Consider the following 21,753-nt stretch of genomic DNA (forward strand, 5'->3'; position numbering starts at 1 on the left):
TTGCACCTTAGGCAAAAAGGAACTTTATTCTGATGGCTGAGGTCTGCAAGGTGGCTTATAAAAGTCTATCTGATTAACTGGCTGAAAACGGTTGTGGAGTACAGTCCTACTGACACATCTCCAATTTCACAAAGTGCCACTCTCCAGAAATGAAGTCAATTTGTAGATGACTGAGACGTCTTAAGAATAGTTGTTGGGTAATTTTATCTTTGGGTTTCCCAGGTGGCTCAGTGGTAGAGAATCCACCTGCAAATGCAGGAGATACAGGGTTGATCCCTGGGTCAGGAAGATCCTCTGGAGAAAGAAATGGCAATTCACTAAGTATTTTTGCCAGGGAAATCCCATGGACAGCGGAGCCTGGAGGGCTACAGTCCGTGGAGCTGCGAAAGAGTTAGACCAGAGTTAGCGACCAAACAATAACAATTTTATCTCTAGCAATAGAAAACTTTCGCACTATTAGCAAAAGGAAGAAAAAGAAGGATGAAACACCCAGTAGCCACAGAAAGGGAACCTAGGTTGCAACTCAGCATTAGTATTTGCTAGGTGCACGCCTTTGGGCAACCTAAGTGTCTCCGAGTCTGTTTTCTCATTTCAGTTTTTTCAAAGCTTACTTACTTGAGATCTAGCATTGAGCACAATGCCAGGCTCGAAGCAGGTGATGAGAAAATGACAGGAATTTGCTTTGATGGTTATAGGCAACCAATCAGTTTTGAGTTACTTTTTTAGTGACCCCCGCAGAGAGGGAGAGCAGAAGCGGAGACCAGGAAATGATGGCGCTGGTTCGCTCGTCAGGTCCCCAGATGGTCCGAGGCGTCTGCTCCTGCTACTCCGGAGGTTCAGGCCACACCCGAGAAGACCACCCAGCGCACTAGGTCACCTCGGGGAGCGCTTGCGGTTTGGCTCCAGATGTAGCCTGACTCGGGCCGGGCCAATCCCGGGACCGCTCGAACTCACCTTCCTGACAGGTGTCAGCGGTCTGGGGCGTGACCGTGCAGGCGGGCGGCTGCGGTGGGCGGGAGCTGAAAATAAGAAGCTCCAGGCGCACGGAGCCCGCCGCCCAGTCGCCGCGGTGGCTGCCGGGATGCGCCGCAGCGAATGGTCGCGCCGGGCGCCGCTCTGAGTGACCTTTCACCCGAGCCCAGCTGCCTCGGGCGGCGGCACAAGGCGAACGCCATGGCGGAGGCGGCGGCTGCGGCGGGCGGGACGGCCGCGGGCGCGGGCGCGGGCTCCGGGTCCGCAGCGGACCGGGACCGGGATCCGGAGCGGGACCGCGCCGGGCGGAGGCTGCGGGTTCTTTCAGGCCATCTGCTGGGCCGGCCGCAGGAAGCTCTGAGTACCAATGATTGCAAAGCGCGGAGAGCCGCGGCGACCGCCACGGCGGCGCCCACTGCCACTCCCGCCGCTCAGGAGTCGGGCATCATCCCCAAGAAGCGGTGAGTGACGTCTCTGTTGAGCCAGCCGCTGGTGAAGGACCAGGCCGGGCCTGTGCTGCGGGAGGGCACGGGCGAGGTGGGAAGGGAGGTGACATGGGATGGGGGAAGGCATTCCGGTCCCTGAAAGTGCGGACCATCTCTCTTAAGAGAGCGTAGATGACAAGCAGGATGAAATGGGTTTTGGTCACTATTTGAGAGTGATAAACCTGAAGAACTCTTATTGGGGAAGGCTTTCAGGGGACCTTTTTTCTTGGATTCATAATGCCAGAAATTCATTGTCTGTCTTAATACTTAGGAAGCTAGCGTCTTCGAATAAATAGAAGGGGTTTAATTATGATCCTCCAAGGAAGTTTGTACCAAATGATGGATCTCTTCAAATTCGCTCTAGCTTGGGTGTGAGGTGGCAGTTCCTGGAAGAAGGTGCTGCTGCTGGTTTCTGGGGTGGATTTCTGCCTGCTTAGGGGCATGGTCTTTGAGGGAGGAGGAAATCGAGGGATGGGAAGAAGCAATAAATAGAAGACACTGCTAGTGATTTAGGGTGTGGTGGTAGCTACTGAGCTCTGCTGTAACCAAAAGCTGAAAGATCCTTGTTTGAGGGTAAGGTTGTTTGTAAGATATCTTAAGACTTTTTGGAGAACTGTTAAGCTCTGATGCAAACTACTAGGAAAAGCTCTTATTTATTTGAGATGTGGCTTTGTCAGCACGGATAAACTTTGAAAGTGAAAAAAAAGTTGCTAATGTTTAATGTGTACTTTCAATGTCAGAGACTGTGCTAAATCTAATTTCTTTTACTCCTCTCCAAACTGTGAGGAAGGTGCAGTTATCTTTCGTTTTATAGATGAGGAAATAAACAAGATTTAGGCAGGTTCACTGTGTGCCTGGTTAGTTTTCCAAGGCTCGCTAAGTTGACTTTAGGGCCAAATTGTTAAACTGTACTGTTTCTGATGAATTCATTCATTAATTCAATATTCATGAGTCCTACTGCATACTCACTGTACTAAGAATGTAGAGATTTAAAAATGCAGTATTTACTCCTAAGGAACTGATAACCCAAGAAGATAAAGTTATAATACAGTATGATAAGAAAGTTAGCTGATAACCTTAGCAAATAGTCACTTAACCCAGTTTTGGGTATTTATTTATTAGGGCGAAGGCTTTCCGGGGTAGGGATTGCCTGAGTAAATCTTGAAGGTTGTTCTGGAAGTAGCCTGCCAAAGGAGAAAAACATTCTTGGTGAAAAAGCTGTGTTCACAAGTAAAGCAATGAGAGGTTGAACTGCTAAGAGTTAAATGTTGCAGGAAGAGGTGAGGATAGCTTGGGATGAGGAGCAGATAGGCTGTCTTGTTTACAAGATTTTATGTACAGTAAAACATGATTACATTTACCTTTAGAAAGGTCACACTGGGGATTGAGTTGAAGGTTTAAGCAGTTGAGCATATGGTTTTGGGGAACATAGATTTGAGTTTGAATTTCCACTCCACAGTTCCAGCTGCGTGACCTTGGGCAAGTTACTTAGCCTCTCTCAGAGCTTTAGACCCCTCATCTGTGAAAATGAGGACAGTAAGTCTTGCTTTGCGTTGTTGCTGTGAGAAAGTGATCAAATGCTCAGTGCAGTGCTGATTTCATAACCCCTCAACAAATGGGAGATGCAGTTTTGCTTGGGTCCAAGAGATTTAAAAGACTAAACCATTTATTTAGAAGACTAATATCCCAATGAGAAATGCTGTGATTCTGAACTCAGGCATAATGCTGGGAGTGGGCAGTCTATTTGAAAAAGTATTAGGAGGCAAATTTTCCATAACTTCATTACTGAATGGTGGGGGAGGAAGGAATCAAGGGTCACATTCTGGCCTCTGGCTTCATTTGAAGTTATATTAGCTGTGATTGAATTGAAAACTTTGAAGTTTTCTAATGGTTTAATATACATTTATGTCCATTCTTTTGTGTGCATGTGTATGATTGTATATTTATATGCAGGTTCACACTCTTGAACTAAGTAGAGAGGACAAGTGTTCCTTAGAGTTGGATTTAGGGCCTTTATTTCCGGCATTTAGAGAAAAATAGTAATGTTTGGAAGGCACAATGGGATAATGGATGAGGCTTCCCACAGCTGAGGGTGCCTGGTCTGGGAGGCCTTCTGTAGCTGCTCCATGGACTGACGGCCCAACTGCATGTAATCTATGCCACTAAAGGCCCTGGTGTTTCCTTCAGGATTAGACGTGGGAAAATCTAATCTTGTACAACTGTGTTAAAGTTTTAATAATAGTATGAGGGAACACAAAACTTGTATTACATGAAGCATCAAAAGCTCCTTCACAAGAGTGGTCTGCTTAATGTGTTTTTCATGGGGACCCAGGTGTCCCTTCTACTTCCTACTGCTTAGCTGGATCTCTGGAGAAGGCAATGGCATCCCGCTCCAGTACTCTTGCCTGGAAAATCCCGTGGATGGAGGAGCCTGGTGGGCTGCAGTCCATGGGGTCGGGAAGAGTCGGACACAACTGAGTGACTTCACTTTTTCACTTTCACGCATTGGAGAAGGAAATGGCAACCCACTCCAGTGTTCTTGCCTGGAGAATCCCAGGGACGGGGGAGCCTGGTGGGCTGCTGTCTGTGGTGTCGCACAGAGTCGGACACGACTGAAGCGACTTAGCAGCAGCAGCAGCAGCTGGATCTCAGTTTACCAGCACCAGAGCAGAGCCGAAAGGGAAGGCAAGTGATGGAGCAGGAAGGAGCCAGTGTGTATTTCTAGTGAAGTGTGAATGTGACTGTATATCGTTATTTTGGAAGGATTTGGTCATGTATGTTATTTGTATAACTCCTTTTATTACCTGGGATGATGTCATTGGTTGAAATTCTTTTATCTCATGGCTGGTTATCATCTTGGAATTAGAGGAGTAACTTCTTGAAACTTCATGCTTTCATTCCTCTTACAGGGTAGTCATGTATATGTCAATTTACTTAACATTTATAGAGTAGTTGCTTTATTTATTTATTTATTGAGTAGTTGCTTTATGATAGATGTTGTCTTAGGTACTGGAAGTAAAGAGATAATAGTCCTTGGCCTCAAAAAATTCAGTCTAGCAAGGGAGGTGCACATTCCAGCACATTTTGAATAGAGCCAATGTAGATACAGATGTAGCACAGAGGAAAGAGTGATATATTCTGTCTAGGGCTTCAGAAGAAGCTTTCTGAAGACGGTTTTAAAATATGGATGATAGTGTGGCAGGTTGATTTGGTGGTGAGGAGCGTTGGTATTCCAGACAGAAGTCATAGCATATGGCAAAGCAGGAGGGCGGGAAAGTGCACCTTGTATTTTGGTAATTAGATGATTCAGTATTGGTAGAGGTGGGAGTAAGTTAAAAGGAGGGCATGAGCAGGTGGTCATGGAGGCCTTTGGCCTGTAGGTCATCAGTCCTTTCATTCTTTCACTCATTTATGTGTGAATGTTTGAGTGCTTACTATGCAGCATATAACAGTGAACAAAAACTCTACCCTTGTAGACTTAAATTCTATTTGGAATGGAGATAATGTAACAGACAAGTAAATACAGTATGTCAGACCATCATGTGACATAGAATGAAAAGAAACAAAGCAGCATAGGAGGCTTGGTGATGGAGAGCCCTTAAAGGAATTAAGCTGAGAAGGGATGTGATCAGATTGGATTTGGGTTGGAGAGCAATCACTGTAGCTGCAAGGTTAAGAATGGATTGGAGAAGGATGAGGATGGATATGGGAAGATCCATTCAGGGAGATTGTTAAAGCAGAATAATAATGAAGGAAATAATGAAGGATTAATTCCAGATGATGGCAATGAGAATAGAGAAGAGGATGGATTTGCATTTTGAAAGTTTGTGCATTAGTTGATATTTAAAACCTGTTACACTTGTCACATGATCTCTTATGAGTAGATTTTAACTACTTCTATCCAAGAACGTATATTTTCTTTATTTGAAGTTGTGGAGTAGAGTTTTGGGGGATGATGGTTTACTTTTGGATTTCTGTTTCCCTGTAAGTGCCTGTTACTCCATGAACAATTTCTTTCTGCTCTTGGTTCTGAATGCAGTTTTAGATTCCTAAAAATCATAGTAAATGTCAGCCAAATATGTGACATTTTTATGCCTTGGTTTTGAATTTTTTTCAATTTTTTAAAAGTTATTATAGTGTTATGAAAAAGAAGGAAAAGAACCCTTGTTCGCATCTGTCCCTCCATTGCCAATAACCACTTGCCCAGTTATAATTTTGACTCCAACCTCTTTGCAGTTTGCATTAGTCAAAACTGTTCTGTGGCAATTTTTATAGCAGTTGTAAACTTTTATAGTTCAGATCAAAAGAATATCTGATTAAGAAAGCTGTTAATTATGTAATTTACTTGCTCATAGTGTCATTTATATACACCATTCTTTAAAAAATAGTGTATTATTTAGCATCTACAAGAACCTTGGTAGATGTTTTCCAGAAGGAAAAATGTGAGTTAAGCTCTCGTAAATATTTCCCAGGAGGGCATCCTGAAGCCTGTAAGAGCTGATGCATTTCTGCAACAAGGTTATTTGCACAAGTGACCTGACTTACAATTTACTGTCATTTGACAAACTTAGAGCTTACTTTAGTAGTTATGCTGAATTTTATACTTAGCCTACTTTGAGTTCCTAACTAGGAATTCTAGTAATAGTAGTAATAGAAGTTTTAATTTGCTTAAGTCCTAATGTACCAGGTATCCTGCTGAGGTGTGTACATTATCTCATTTAATTTTCACAATAGCTCTGAAAAGGAGGTGATACTATATGTATGTTACAAATGAAGAAGTAGAGACTTAGAGTAGTTGACTTGTCTAAAGTCACACAACTGCAAAATAAAAGAGACAGCAATTCAACTCCGATCTGTCTTACTCCATAGGCTGCATTTCTCACCTATGCAGTATTACTGCACTTGACTTTGTTCTCTAGGGGGAAGCTACCTACTTGGTAATCATCAAGTTACTTTCTTTGTCATCTAAGTTTCAAATCTTTTGTGATTGAATAGATCATGATCATAGCCAGTGTCATAATTAAGAGAGCATTAGTTTATATTGTACTTGCATATTATAAAATATAAGTTTTATATATTTTTATATAAATTTTCATTTTGATCCTGTCAAAATGAAATTCATAATTTAAGAAAATGTAATACATTGTCTAAAAACGTAGACCAACCTGTTTCCTTTTGCAAGTGAATTTTGTTGTTTTATTGTGAAAGAAGATGGTGTCGAGAATAAAAGGGAGAGGAGGACTGTGGATGACCCCAGATTGGAGGAGAAGGGAGAAGAGAAGAGTAATAGGGAATTTACTGCCTGGGTGTAAATTAACTATCTTTGGACTATAAGTGAATGTGTGTGTATGTGTGCTAGTCACTCAGTCGTGTCCGACTCTCTGTGACCCCATGGTCTATAGCCCTCCAGCCTCTTCTGTCCATGGTATTCTCCAGGCAAGGATACTGGAGTGGGTTGCCATTTCCTTCTCTACTATAAGTGAATAAGAAACCCTGAATACTTAACCTCCATGGTTATTTGGTATGATACTTCTCTTAGATTGGAAGTATCATTTTGAGATAGACCACATCTTCTGTAAATAGACTTCCTCTTATGTCAGGAAGTTTCTACTATAGAGCTATCACTTCCAGTCACTTAATAAACATATATAGTAGTAAATTAAGTGATTTTTTTTTAGGCTGCAGAAAAATGGAGTTCTGTCCTAGTCAGATGAGATACTTCATGGAATACTTTAAAAGCAAGTGCTAAGCAACTCCTTTTGGTTTTATTTTCTTACTCTTGAAATAAGATATTAGTAATAAACTAATCTTTATCAGATTGGTATGTTAGTTTCAAATCCAAACCAAAGGATTCTGAGTAGAGTTTGCTCTCTCTATTTGTTGAGCTTTGGAGTAATATTTAGTTATACCTCTATCCCACATCTGAGTTCAGAATGAATTGAGAAGTGAGATTCAGAATATAGACAGATGGAATGAAAATGTCAGCTTTATTACCAATAAAGCTGGCTGGAGTATATGGCTTAGATCAGGGCTGCCTGATACTTGCCCTGCATTAGTTGTGCTTGGTCACAGGTCATGCTGGACCACAGAAAGTTTCCTCTGCAAGGGCAGAGCCAGCTCTGGTGAGCCTCGTACAGGGCACTGAAAGACTCGCATATAACCTCTCCATGGCGGATAGATTGGAGAGACAGAGAAAGGGCTGACCCCAGGTTCTTAATGCCTCCTCTCAGAAGCAACTAACCATGAAAGTCATTCTTACCATGGGAAAGAGTGAATATATGAGGGCTAGGAAGAGGACAGGACTGTTACCTTTCTGAAGTTCCTCCACATTGGAAGCTGGAGGCTGGAGAATGGAGATTTTGCTGGAATGTTTTTGGAGAAATTGAGGGAAAGGGCTGAAAACTTTTTGGAAAATAAAAGTCTTCCATCTGCATCACTTGCTTGTGTTATCCGCATTGCCTCTTGAATATGTTATAGTGTCCTTGGTAGGTTTGGGTCCTCCAGGAGGATCTGTCTAAATCAGCCTTTCCAGGCTATCTTTTATTTCCTGATACCTACTGTGTATTCTAGCTGCATACTGGAATTATTGATGTTCCCAGAATGTGGTCTTCCCTTCCCCTTTTCTTTCTTTGATATGTTGGTGTGTCTCCAAGTATAGTACACATAGCACTGATGGTCCTGGGATAATTTGGGGGTAGTATAAACTTATCTGGATAGTTATAAATATTTGTATATGTACTTATTATTTTTGTTAAACTTTATTGAATTATTACAAATTTATTCTAAAAGTAAATGCATGAATCTTAGTTTATAGCTTACTTTTTACAAAGTGAACACATCTATCTTAATAGTATTTAGATTAAGAAACAGTATTACCAGTACCCCAGAAGCCCTCTTCATGTTTGTTTCCAGTGCCACCTCCCCCCAGGATAACCACTACCTTGACGTTTAACACAGTGGCTTGAGTTTGCTTGTTTTGGACTTAATGTTAATGAAGTATTAATAATATAATGGAATCACATATGTACTCCTTTGTGTCTGGCTTTTTCCTCTCAGTATTATGTTTAATACATTCACACATGTTGATGCTTCTGCTTGTATTTTGTTCATCTACTTTACTGAATAGTATTTCACTGAGTGGAGACATGCCATAGGTTATTTGCTCTGTTATCGATGGACGTTTAAGTGCTTGCTACTTTTAGGTTTGAGTGGTTATTTATTTATTTGCAATATGAAGTATATGTCAAACTAGTGTTTTTATTGCTGTTACTGTATAAAAACAGGCTAAAGTAATTAACATAGTATTTAATATTTAATATATTCAATTTTCTTAAGTATATCAATTGTCTGTGGTAATAAACAAAATGATCCTAGGTACTAAATCATTCTTATAAACATATTAAATTGAATTTGTTAACACAGTGACCTTAAAGTCTTTGCAGTGTTCAAATAAACTTAATTATGAACTTAAAAGATTTCCACTTAAAACTATAAGTCTAAGTCTGTGACTCAGGTACACATTTTAAATTTGTTACAAGTCAGTCATTCTTACAGGCCAGATGCTGTTAAATTTTGTTAAGTATGTAAAAGATCGATTTTTGTTCAGCTTTCTTACAATTATTAACATCTGACTTTGATTCTCTTAAGCATCTGTATATTTAATTCTAGGTCTTTCTGTAGTTGAATTATGCTTACTCATTAAGGAAAGCTGTTACAGTTCTAGGTACCTGCAGTGACTTTTGACAAGGGAGTGTTACTTCTTGAGTGAGATCATCTTCATGCTGACTAAGAAACATACTGTATTGTATATCATATTTGGCCTTGCCAGCCTATCTGAAGTTACTAACCAGATATTTGGGCCAGGATACTGACCAGGTTCTTGTTAGTAACTTTGGTGGGACTCTCCAAACTATTTATGATTGCCATGCCAGCCACCTCATGCCATCAAGTGGGGAGTATTCATATATCTCAGGATCTTGTAACCAAGTAATACAAATTATTTAATTTTTATATTCACAGCTTGTGACTCCCACTCAGATTGATTATGTGGTTGAATTTTGAATTTCTTCTGAAGATGTTTGAACTTTATAGCATCAGGGATATTAAATCCAGCATCAGGGATATTAAAATGACATGCACTTGGATTCTATTCTGTTGTCAACTGAAATTTTGTAAATTACTCTCCACTAGAGCTTTCTGTGATGATGCAGATGTTCTGTGGTCTGCACTGTTCAATATGGTAGCCGCTAAGCGCACGTTGCCATTAAGCACTTGAAATGCAGCTAAGGTGACTGAGGAGCCGAGTTTTAAATTTCGTATACTTTTAATTAATTTAAATTTAAATAGGCACATATGGCTAGTGATACATTAGCATAGCTATATTTTGAAACTTAACACATTACCTGTCCTTTCTGGTTCCCAGATGAAGTTACTGTTCTGAGTTCTCTTATTTCTCTAAGTGTTAGCCCCAGTCCTATAGCCACAGCCTTCAACCCTTACTCTTGAACTTCTTCCCATTTCTCCTCGCCACCCCCCAACTTTTAAAACTTGAAGGATGATTGATTTAACAATGTTAAATTAGCTTCAGGTGTACAACATAGTGATTTGATATTTTTATACATTACAAAATGTTCCACCATCGTAAGTCTACTTGTTACCGTTGTTGGTTAGCCACTAAGTCTTGTCTGATTCTTTGCGATCCCATGGACTGTAACCCGCCAGGCTCCTCTCTCCATGAGATTTTCCAGGCAAGAATACTGGTGTGGGTTGTCATTCCCTTCTCCAGGGGATCTTCCTGACCCAGTGATCGAACTACTCCCTCCTACATAGGCAGGCGGATTCTTTAGTACTGAGCCACCAGGGAAGCCCTCTGTTACCATGGAAAGTTATTATAATGTTATTGACTTATAATCCTTAACTGTACATTACATCTCTATAACTTATTTTTTTTATAACTGGAAGTTTTTACTTCTAATCTCCCTCACCTATTTCACTTATCTCCCCAACCCCCCTCCCCTTGGCAGCCATTACTAGTTTGTTCTCTGTATACATGAGTCTCATTTTTTCTATCTTATGTTTGTTCATTTGTTTTGTTTTTAGATCCCACATATAAGTGAAATCATACAGTATTTGTCTTTCTCAGTCTGACTTTTTCATTTAGCATAATTCCCTCTAGGGCCATTCATGTTGTCACAAATGGCAAGACTTCATTCCTTTTTTAATGGCCAAGTATACCAGTAATGTTCCATTGCATGTATGCCATATATTTTCCTTTCTCCTTTTTTTAGAAAAATATGTATTTTATTTACTTATTTGGTGTATCACGTCTTAGATTCCGCACCTTGGATTTCTTTCGTAGCGCACCGACCCTGGAGTGGCAGGCTGAGTGTTGCAGGGCGTGGTCTTGGTTGCTCAGGGGCACATGGGATCTTAGTTCCCCAGCCAGAGATTGAACCCGAATCCCCTGCGTTACAAGGTGGCTTCTTAACCACTGGACCACCAGGGAAGTCCTCGTATATTTTCTTTATCACCTCCTCACCTATTGGTAGACACTTCCATATCTTGGGTTTTGTAAATAATGCTACGGGAAGACCCTCTGGAGAAGGACATGCAGTCTGCTCCAGTGTTCTTGCCTGGAGAATCCCATGGACAGCAGAGTCTGGTGGCTACAGTCTCGGATGTCACCAAGGAGCCAAAGACAACTTAGTGACTGAACAACAACAGCGGTGTACTGACTACCATTTTGTTAATTGCTTTGGGGGTGTTTTTGGTAGTTTGTTTTTCCTTTCTTCTTTTTGCTCTCCTCTCTTGTGATTTGATGATTATCTGTAGTGTTATTTCAGATTCCTTCCTCTTTTGTGTGTGTATCTATTACAGAGTTTTGGTTTGAGGTTCCTGTGAGATTTATTTGCGTTGGTTTTTGGTTGTACTGGGTCTTTGTTGCAGCACGGGCTCCTCTTTGTGTGGGCAGGCTTCCCTAGCTGCTGCACACAGGCTTTTCTAGTCGGTCACTCAGCCTCTCTACTTAGGGCACCAGGCCTCAGTAGTTGTGGCACGTGGGCTCTGAACTGTACACGGTCAGCAGTTAGCGTGGGCGTCTCTGGTTGCGGTGCATGGGCTTAGTTACCCTGTGGCATGTGGAATCTTAGTTCCCCAACAAGAGACTGAACCTCCGCCCTCTTATTGGAAGGCAGATTCTTAATCACTGGACCACCAGGGAAATCCCCCGTGAGACAAATGTATAGCGATCATTTATACTTGGTTATTTTAAACTGTTGGTCTCTGAATTTCAAAAGTATTTTAACAGTTCTGCGATTTTACCACCTCCCCCATTTTTAATTTTGACATCGTATGTTAATATTCGTTTTGTGGATACACAATAATTGTAGATATAGATGATTTTTGCTACTTTTGTCTTTTAACCTTCTGGTTAGCTTTATAAGTGGTTGATCTACTATCTTTACTGTATAATTCCCTTTACCAATGAGATTTTTCCTTTTGCATTGAACACTTTGCTTTTTTTTTTTTTTTTCCTGGCCATGCCGCATGGCATGAAGGATCTTAGTTCCCCAACCAGGAGTTGAGCCCATCACCTTGCAATGGAAACACAGAATCTTAACGGCTGAGACTGCCAGAGAAGGCCCAGTGCTTTTCATATTCCTAGTTGTGGCCTTTAATTGTCTGCTTAGAGAAGTTCCTTTAACATTTCTTACAAAGCTGATTTCATGGAGCTAAACTCTTGTACCTTTTTGCTTGTTTGCAAAATTCTTAGTCTCTCTTTCAAATCTGAATGAAAGGTTTTTCAGGGAGAGTATTCTTGGTCTAGGTTTTTCCCTTTTATCACTTTAAATATATATCATACCACTCCCTTCTGGCCTGTAGAGCTTCTACTGAAAAGTCAGCTGATAGCTTTATGGGAGTTCCTCTGTCTGTAACTTGTTGCTTTCCCCTTGCTGTTTTTTTAAAATATTCTCTCTTCTTTAGTTTTAATTTTTGCCATTTTAATTACAGTGTGCCTTGGCATAGTCCTTTTTGGTTTGATTGTGTTTGGGACTGTGTGTGCTTCCTAAACCTGAATGTTTGTTTCCTTTCCCAGGTTAGGGAAGTTTTGAATATGTTCTGTGCCCCTTTCAGTCTTCAGAGACAGCTATAATGAGATATTAGTACACTTGATATAGTTCTAGAGATCTCTTAAACTGCACTCTTTTTTTTTTTTTCCAATTCTTTTTTCTTCTTTCTGTTCAGCTTAGGTGATTTCCACTGCTCTGTCTTCTAGTTTGTTGATCTGTTCGTCTGCATTGATTCTAGTGTACTTGAAAATTTTAGTTATTGTATGTTTTTATTTCTGGTTCTTCTTTGTTTTCTCTTTGTTAAACTTTTCACTGTGTTCATTCTTCTCCTAAGTTTGTTGAGCATTTATATGCTCATTACCTTGAACCTTATTGAGTAGATTGCTTATCTCCACTTTGTTTAGTTCTTCTGGGGACTTGTTACTTTGTTTGAATATATTCTCTGTTTCCTTTTTCTGCCTCATTCCTGTGTGGCTGGCTGTGTATGGGCCTGGGAAATCCTGGGGCCTGTGAGTGTCTGTCCACTGGTTGATAAGTGAGCTCCAAGTGCTAATATGCTAGAGGGAGGAATCCAGAATGACACTTTGCAGTGCTGTTGTTATCATGGTAGAATGAGCTTGTCTGCACCAGTGTCTGTGTCCAGGGCGAGTCCCAGTTGCCTCCTGCCTCTCCCAGGAAGCTTGCCAAGATTAGCAAGCAGGTCTAACCCAAGTCTCCTTTCAAATTTCTGCCTGTGTGCTGGGACTAAGAGTGTGTGAGATTTTGCATGCACCCCTCAAGAGTGGAGTCTCTGTTCCAATAGCCCTCCAGCTGTCCCATGTGCAAGTCCCACTGGCTTTCAAAGCCAGCCATCCTGGGGGCTTGTCTTCCCAGTGCAGGACCCCAGGCTGGGAAGTCCAGTGTGGGCCTCAAACCCCTCAGTCCTTGAGGAGAACCTCTCCGTGGATGCCATTATCGTTCTGATTGTGGATTGCCTGTCTGGGCTTGTGGGTCTTGAGTATAACATGTCTCTGCCCTGCTTACCTATCTTGTGGTTCCTTCTTTATATCCAAAGTTATAGGAAACCTTTTCTGCATCATAGATAGTTGCTCTGTAAATAGTTGTAATTTTGGTATTCCTGTGGAAGAAGATTAGCTCAGGATCTTTCTACTCTTGGCCATGCCCCTCTTTTCGCTCTTTTAAGATTGAACTCTCTTTTGAATTAATTTATTCAAATTAATACTTCTCTGGTCCGTCTGCTGCTTTTGTACATGTTTATCTCATCTGATCCTCACAATCACACATTTTATAGATTAGTAACTGAAGCTCATAGACACTTGCCAGAAAATAGTCACTTGTTAGCTAGTAAGAGTAGAGCGTAGATTTGAGTCCAGATCTTTTCTCTTGAATCTAGAGCTTTTTTCTTGATTCTGTACTGATATTACCAAGTTGTACTCATTTTTTCTTCACAATCTTCCTCACGCTCATTTTGCAGATTAAGCAAGTATTTATCAGTCATTTGTGTTCTAGGTCCTTGGGCTGCATCTGTTAACAAAATGGACAAAAATTTTTGCCCTCATGGAGTTTACATTTTAATGAGTGAAATGGGTAATTATGTTTAGTTAAGCTACAAAGTCTTGTAGAAGATAACTGCTGTGGGAAAAAAAGTGGAGCAGAGTTAGAGGTAGGGTTCAGAGTTTAAAGAGGTAGTTATTGGAGAAGATGGCATTTGAACAGATATTTGAGATGACAGAATTTAGCTGCATTCATATCTAGGCAGATGAGCATTCCAGGCAGAAGAACAGTGTGTGCAGACACCCTATGGGGAGGCGCACGTGCATCATTTGGAGAGTAAACTAAGACTAGTGTGGCTAAAGTCACGTCAGAAGTAACATCCTACCTGCAACCACTGTTGAAAGTCTGTACCTGTAAAGTCGTGACTTCTGATTTTCCTGTCTCTTGTTTTAGGCAAGGTCTCTTACTCACATTATAGTTTCTGACTTCCACATCTTGTACCATTCTCTGGAAAACCTTTGTGTATTTGACACTAGGCTTCAGGATTATTGTTTTGGGGATCTTTTCTTTTTGTTTTTGAGAATTGAGGAAAGGGCACACTGGGTTTGTTACCTCTTCCCCATGGTTTCTCATATGAACAGTAACTCTAAAAAAATACTATTAAGTATCATGCAATGTAACATGTAGTCCTGGAGCTTTTACTTTGACCAAAAATGAAGAATTGGACATTATGGGAATTCTAGGAGAACAACAAAAGTAGGAAGTCAAGAAACACGTGGAGTAACAGGCAAATTTGGCCTTGGAGGATGGAATGAAGCAGGGCAAAGGCTAATAGAGTTCTGCCAAGAGAACGCACTGGTCATAGGAAACACCCTCTTCCAACAACACAAGAGAAGACTCTCCACTTGGACATCACCAGATGATCAACACCGAAATCAGATTGATTATATTCTTTGCAGCCAAAGATGGAGAAGCTCTATACAGTCAGCAAAAACAAGACCAGGAGCTGACTGTGGCTCAGATTATGAACTCCTTATTGCCAAATTCAGACTTAAATCGAAGAAAGTAGGGAAACCCACTAGACCATTCAGGTATGACCTAAATCAAATCACTTATGACTATACAGTGGAAGTGAGAAATAGATTTAGGGACTAGATCTGATAGACAGAGTGCCTGATGAACTATGGATGGGAGTTCGTGACATTGTACAGGAGACAGGGATCAAGACCATCCCCATGGAAAAGAAATGGAAAAAGGCAAAATGGTTGTCTAAGGAGGCCTTACAAATAGCTGTGAAAAGAAGAGAACTGAAAAGCAAAGGAGAAAAGGAAAGATATTCCCATTTGAATGCAGAGTTCCAAAGGATAACAAGGAGAGATAAGAAAGCCTTCCTCAGCGATCAGCGCAAAGAAATAGAGGAAAACAACTGAATGGGAAAGACTAGAGATCTCTTCAAGAAAATTAGAGATACCAAGGGAACATTTCATGCAAAGATGGCCTCAATAAAGGACAGAAGTGGTAGGGACCTAACAGAAGCAGAAGATATTAAGAAGAGGTGGCAAGAATACAAAAAAGATCTTCATGACCCAGATAATCATGATGGTGTGATCACTCACCTAGAGCCAGACATCGTGGAATGTGAAGTCAAGTGGGCCTTAGAAAGAATCACTATGAACAAAGCTAGTGGAGGTGATGGAATTCCAGTTGAGCTATTTCAGATCCTAAAAGACGATGCTGTGAAAGTGCTGCACTCAGTATGCCAGCAAATTTGGAAAACTCAGCAGTGGCCACAGGACTGGAAAAGGTCCGTTTTCATTCCAGTCCCAAAGAAAGGCAGTGCCAAAGAATACTCAAACTACCGCACAATTGCACTCATCTCGCATGCTACTAAAGTAATGCTCAAAATTCTCCAAGCCAGGCTTCAGCAATACGTGAACCATGAACCTTGAACCATGTTCAAGCTGGTTTTAGAAAAGGCAGAGGAACCAGAGATCAAATTGCCAACATCCGCTGGATCATCAAAAAAGCAAGAGAGTTCCAGAGAAACATCTATTTCTGCTTTATTGACTATGCCAAAACCTTTGACTGTGTGGATCACAATAAACTGTGGAAAATTCTGAAAGAGATGGGAATACCAGACCACCTGACCTGCCTCTTGAGAAACCTGTATGCAGGTCAGGAAGCAACAGTTAGAACTTGACTTGGAACAACAGACTGGTTCCAAATAGGAAAAGGAGTACATCAAGGCTGTATATCGTCACCCTGCTTATTTAACTTATATGCAGAGTACACCATGAGAAACGCTGGGCGGGAAGAAGCACAAGCTGGAATGAAGATTGCCGGGAGAAATATCAATAACCTCAGATATGCAGATGACACCACCCTTATGGCAGAAAGTGAAGAGTAACTAAAAAGCCTCTTGATGAAAGTGAAAGAGGAGAGTGAAAAAGTTGGCTTAAAGCTCAACATTCAGAAAACTAAGATCATGGCATCTGGTCCCATCACTTCATGGCAAATAGATGGGGAAACAGTGGAAACAGTGTCAGACTTTATTTTTTTGGGCTCCGAAATCACTGCAGATGGTGACTGCAGCCATGGAATTAAAAGACAAATGCTCCTTGGAAGAAAAGCTATGACCAACCTAGACAGCATATTAAAAAGCAGAGACATCACTTTGCCAACAAAGGTCCATCTAGTCAAGGCTATGATTTTTCCAGTGGTCATGTATGGATGTGAGAGTTGGACTGTAAAGAAAGCTGAACGCTGAAAAATTGATGCTCTTGAGCTGTAGTGTTAGAGAAGACTCTTGAGAGTCCCTTGGACTGCAAGGAGATCCAACCAGTCCATCCTAAAGAAGATCAGTCCTGGGTGTTCATTGGAAGGACTGATGCTGAAGCTGAAACTCCAGTACTTTGGCTACCTCATGTGAAGAACTGACTCATTGGAAAAGACCTTGATGCTGGGAAAGACTGAGGGCAGGAGGAGAAGGGGACGACAGAGGATGAGATGGCTGGATGGCATCGCTGTCTCGATGAACTTGAATTTGAGTAAACTCTGGGAATTGGTGATGAACAGGGAGGCCTGGCGTGCTGCAATTCATGGCGTTGCAAAGAGTTGGACATGACTGAGCGACTGAACTGAGCTGAGGAGAATGACTCCTGTCATGTTTGAGCTGATTTCAGTGTTATAATTTAAGAAAGCAACTTTCTAGAAATTCAGATAAAAAGAAATTATATGTTTTGTCCTGGGTTGCTAAGGAGAAACCAAAACATGACCATAGGAAGCCTAGGAAACTTTTCTTAACTCTGGTTCTCTGAGGTAATGAGAAGGAGAGAGATGTGAGGCAACTGGCTTAGATGTGCAAATTTAAACTGCTTATTGTTATCAGTAAATACTGTATGAAAAAAAGGGAAAGTGTTAGTCGCTCAGTCAGTACTTAGTTGGCTCATACTTACTCTTTGGGCAAATCCCTCTATATGAGGAGATACACTTTAAGGATTATACTGTCAGCAGTTTCCTTTTTCTTCCAATACATTATTTTGAAAAAATTTAAACATACTGTGAAGTGGAAATCATAGCTTGATAGTTAAGGAGTGTTGGAGCTAGAAGACTGAGATTTAAATCCTCACTGTGAAGTGTCCTGTTTATGCCCTGGAAAATTTACTGACTCTCAACCTGTTTTCTCATGACTTAAATAGAGATAATAACACCTACATCATTGGATTGAGGTGAGAAGGAAGTGAGATAATCATTGGGAAAGTTTAGCTTTCCCAGCATTATGCAATACTATTACTACTGAGGTGAATTGTATAGAAAGGAGTAATAGGACCTTGTGCTGAAATAGTTTCTGAAGGTGGAAGCACAGCAAGCAGTAGGAAGTCCTCAGTGGAGACCATGGTATTTTAACAGCAAGAATAAATTTCTAATAAATGTCACTTTATGCATTAGAGGTGGAAACAGTGACATTTTATTTTGTTGGGCTCCAAAATCACTGCAGATGGTGACTGCAGCCATGAAATTAAAAGATGACTGCTCCTTGGAAGAAAAGCTATGACCAGTCTAGACAGCATATAAAAAGCAGAGACATTACTTTGCTGACAAAGGTCCATCTAGTCAAAGCCATGGTTTTTTCAGTGGTCATGTATAGAAGAGAGAGTTGGACTATAAAGAAAGCTGAGCATCGAAGAATTGATGCTTTTGAACTGTGGTGTTGGAGAAGACTCTTGAGAGTCCCTTGGACTGCAAGGAAATCCAACCAGTCCATCCTAGGGGAGATCAGTCCTGGGTGTTCATTGGAAGGACTGATGTTGAAGCTGAAACTCCAATACTTTGGCCACCTGATGCGAAGAACTGACTTACGAGAAAAGACCCTGATGCTGGGAAAGATTGAAGGCGGGAGGAGAAGGGGATGATAGAGGATGAGATGGTTGGATTGCATCACCGACTCGATGGACGTGAGTTTGAGTAGGCTCTGGGAGTTGGTGATGGACAAGGAAGCCTGGCGTGTTGTTATTCATGGGGGTGCAAAGAGTGGGACACGACTGAGCGATGGGACTGACTGGTGCATCAGAGAGGAAAGGAAGCAGCCGAAGCGTGGAGAGCATCGGCAGCATCTCATGCTACATGGGAGCTGCTGGTCAGCGTCATGCACATGTTGGTCACCCTGTACTCTTTCCCACTTCGCAGCTCTTTTCCATTGCTCTTAGGAGTCATGGCCCACTGCTGCTTCTACTTGGTATGTGGCCACGGTGACCACATATATTGGAATGTGAACAAAGATATTACTATCCTGAAGACAAATTATCTGATAAATCATTCTTAATTTTTATGCTTTATAATCCTTTAAATATGTATTAACCAGGAAAATTTCCATGAGAGATCAACTTTCCAGAATTTGCATCAGTAAATATTGTCTCTCTATAGCTTTCATTCCCCCTTCCAGCATAATCCACTATAAAATTTGGATATAAATCGGTCAGCCTCCTCTGTCATGTAACCAAATCTTCGTTTCCTGTTATCCCTTCTCCTGTCTTCCACAGGGTGAGTGCCTCCACTTTGTCCTCTTGCTGCCCTATTTTGTTACAAAACTCTCCTCAGGTCAATCCTCTCCTATAATGCAGTGAGTTAAAGGTTTTTCTTTTTTGCTCCTTTCCTTCAATTCCAGTCCCTTCTGATTTTGATAGTTTGGGTGAGAGCAACTTGGTTTTAAATCATTTGTATTATTACTGGCTATATTCCCCATACTGTACATTTCATACCTGTGACTGATTTATCTTGTAACTAGAAGTTTGTACCTCTTAATCTCCCTCACCTACTTCTCATCCCTCCATCCATCTCCCCTCTGACAACCACCTGTTCTCTGTGCCCATGAGTCTGTTGGTGTGACTTTGTTCATTTGTTTTGTCTTTCAGATTCCCACATATAAGTGAAATCTGCCGTGTTTGTCTTTCTCTGACTTATTTCACTTAAGATAATACCCTCTAGGTCCATACATGTTGTTGCAGATAGCAAGATTTCATTCTATTTTGTGGCTGAATTAGATTCCATTATATGTATGTCAGTCACGTCTCTAGGTGTTGGCTACAATTTTGGCTATTGTAGATAATAATGCAGTGAACATAGGGACTCATATCTCTTTTCAAATTAGTGTTTCTATTTTCTTTGGATGAATACTTAGGAGTAGAATTCCAGGAGCATATGGTAATTCTATTTTTAATTTTTTTGGGAACTTCCACACTGTTTTGCAAATGGCCACACCATTTATATTCCCACCAACATTGCATGAGGGTTCCCTTTTCTCCACATCAGGACTCTGATTTTAAAATAAACACCCAAGGTAGTATTTATACTCCCAAGAAGTTCGAGAATCTCTGTGGTTGTGATTGGGTCCTGATTTTAGTATTTCCTTTTCTCTCCCATTAAACTTTGTGGGGTTCACTTTTTTCTGTGGGTTTGCCAGAAGCAAAGATAACAATCCCAACTACTTGTCATTTAAAGTAGAAGGGGCTGCTGCTTGTTATTGTTACTATTTTAAGTTAAAGAAAAAAACACTTATTACAGCTAGAATACCATGTATATCAAGCAGATGTGGACTCCAGTCTTGGCCTTTTTAGGGTCTTGTCAAGGTATTGAGTTGTCCCCTCGAGGAGAGCTAAGAAAGGAAACTCAGAGGCTTGGTTTTCATGGTAAAATGACATACAGATTTTTAGAGACATTCTTACTGTCTTGTTTGGTTTTATAGTTTTTGCAAAAATGAAAGGCTGTAGCATAAATGGCCTTTGGTCCCTTATAGGTTGGTCAGTATAAGCTTGTGATAAAGTTCCTCCTCTATTTTCCGGCAAGGCGGAGAGAGCAATGAAAGTTAAGTGACATTTTCCTAGCTCGTTGTAGGGAAATTCTGGAATTGATTACCTAAATTGCCACATTGATTATATCACAAGTGGACAGTGGAGAAAACAAGTTTGAAGTATAGTTCAGGGAGCACACATAGTCGAGGGAAGTATATCCTTGTTCTTTGTCTTTTGCTGAGACAATTTTCTGATACAGATTTGGACTGTTTTTCTCAGTTACATAGACCTATACATGAGAGTGAACAGTAGAATGATTGTGCTTTTCCAGGTCTTCAGAATGGCAGATAGCAGTTTTGCGTGCGCGTGCATGCATGTGTGTGTGTGTGTGTGTGTGCTGCTGCTGCTGCTAAGTCGCTTCAATCTTGTCTTGACTCTTTGCAGCCCTACAGACTGTAGCCCACCAGGCTCCTGTCAATGGGATTCTCCAGACAAGAACACTGGAGTGGGTTGCCAGGCCCTCCTCCACCCTAGCACAAAATACTTGGAATATATACTACCATCGGTATGAATGACTAATACTCTGTGTTTCCATTTTCAATATGGAAATTAAAACAGTTCAAACAACACTGAAACAAGTCAAAACAGATTGAAACAATTCAATTCAAACAATAAAGAATTTCCAGTTGGTAGAATATGGTAGGGTGCAAGACAAGTGTGAGGGTAAGGAAATATACCCAAGGAGACTGCAATGAGTGAGTCCAGGTTGTTCTCTCAAGGGGTGACGCTGGCCGTGCTTTATTTACCCCAGGCCTCTTTGTGCCTCTAAAGAATTCCCCCACATCTGTATATTCCTTTTTCCTCCATTCATTAATTTATATCGAGTTTAATAGGAATTGGACATTAGGGACATAAGTTTTGGCCTTTGAATTCAGGTTTTAAAAAATTTCTTCACAGTACCAGAGTCTTGCAAACTATAAAGAGTTGACTGTAGGAAATTAAATATGTATTTGATTTGCTGTATATTTGATGCTGACTCATTCATAATGGAATCCTGTCATTTAAAAAGAAAACAGCAACTTGTAGAGATTGCTAAGTAAACCAGCAGTGGGTTTTATAGTGAAACGTCATGGAATCTCTGTGTGTATGTCAAAGAAAGGATTGTTTTCTTGGAACATAGAGAACTGCACTGAGACTCAAAGGGTTGAGCTACGTATTTGCTTCAGGTTCACAGTTGTGGTAATCACACTTTTTTAGTTCATGGCATTTGCCTATGAACAAATGTGAGGACTCTTATTTTTATTTCCTCAGTCTCTGATTTCTAATCCCATCTCCCCTTCCCATGGGTGCCCGTGAATATTCTTAAATATGTGTATATGTGTTTTATAAAATATGCAGCATTATTTAGTGTTTGTATTTTAAATTTGCCTAAATGGTGTTATGCTA

At 40.9% G+C, this 21,753-nt stretch overlaps 1 protein-coding gene across 1 annotated transcript in view; it reads left to right on the forward strand.

The window, feature by feature from the left end:
- Positions 1–987: 987 nt before the first annotated feature.
- Positions 988–21,753, forward strand: part of AGPS (alkylglycerone phosphate synthase) — a 131,343-nt gene continuing 110,577 nt past the window's right edge. The window contains exon 1 of the mRNA XM_043487640.1: positions 988–1,433. Within this exon, the coding sequence (XP_043343575.1) occupies positions 1,096–1,433 (338 nt within the window). The 5' untranslated portion in view covers positions 988–1,095. The remainder of the gene's footprint in view (positions 1,434–21,753) is intronic.

The sequence above is a fragment of the Cervus canadensis genome, chromosome 15, assembly GCF_019320065.1.
Source record: "Cervus canadensis isolate Bull #8, Minnesota chromosome 15, ASM1932006v1, whole genome shotgun sequence".
Taxonomy (NCBI): domain Eukaryota; kingdom Metazoa; phylum Chordata; class Mammalia; order Artiodactyla; family Cervidae; genus Cervus; species Cervus canadensis.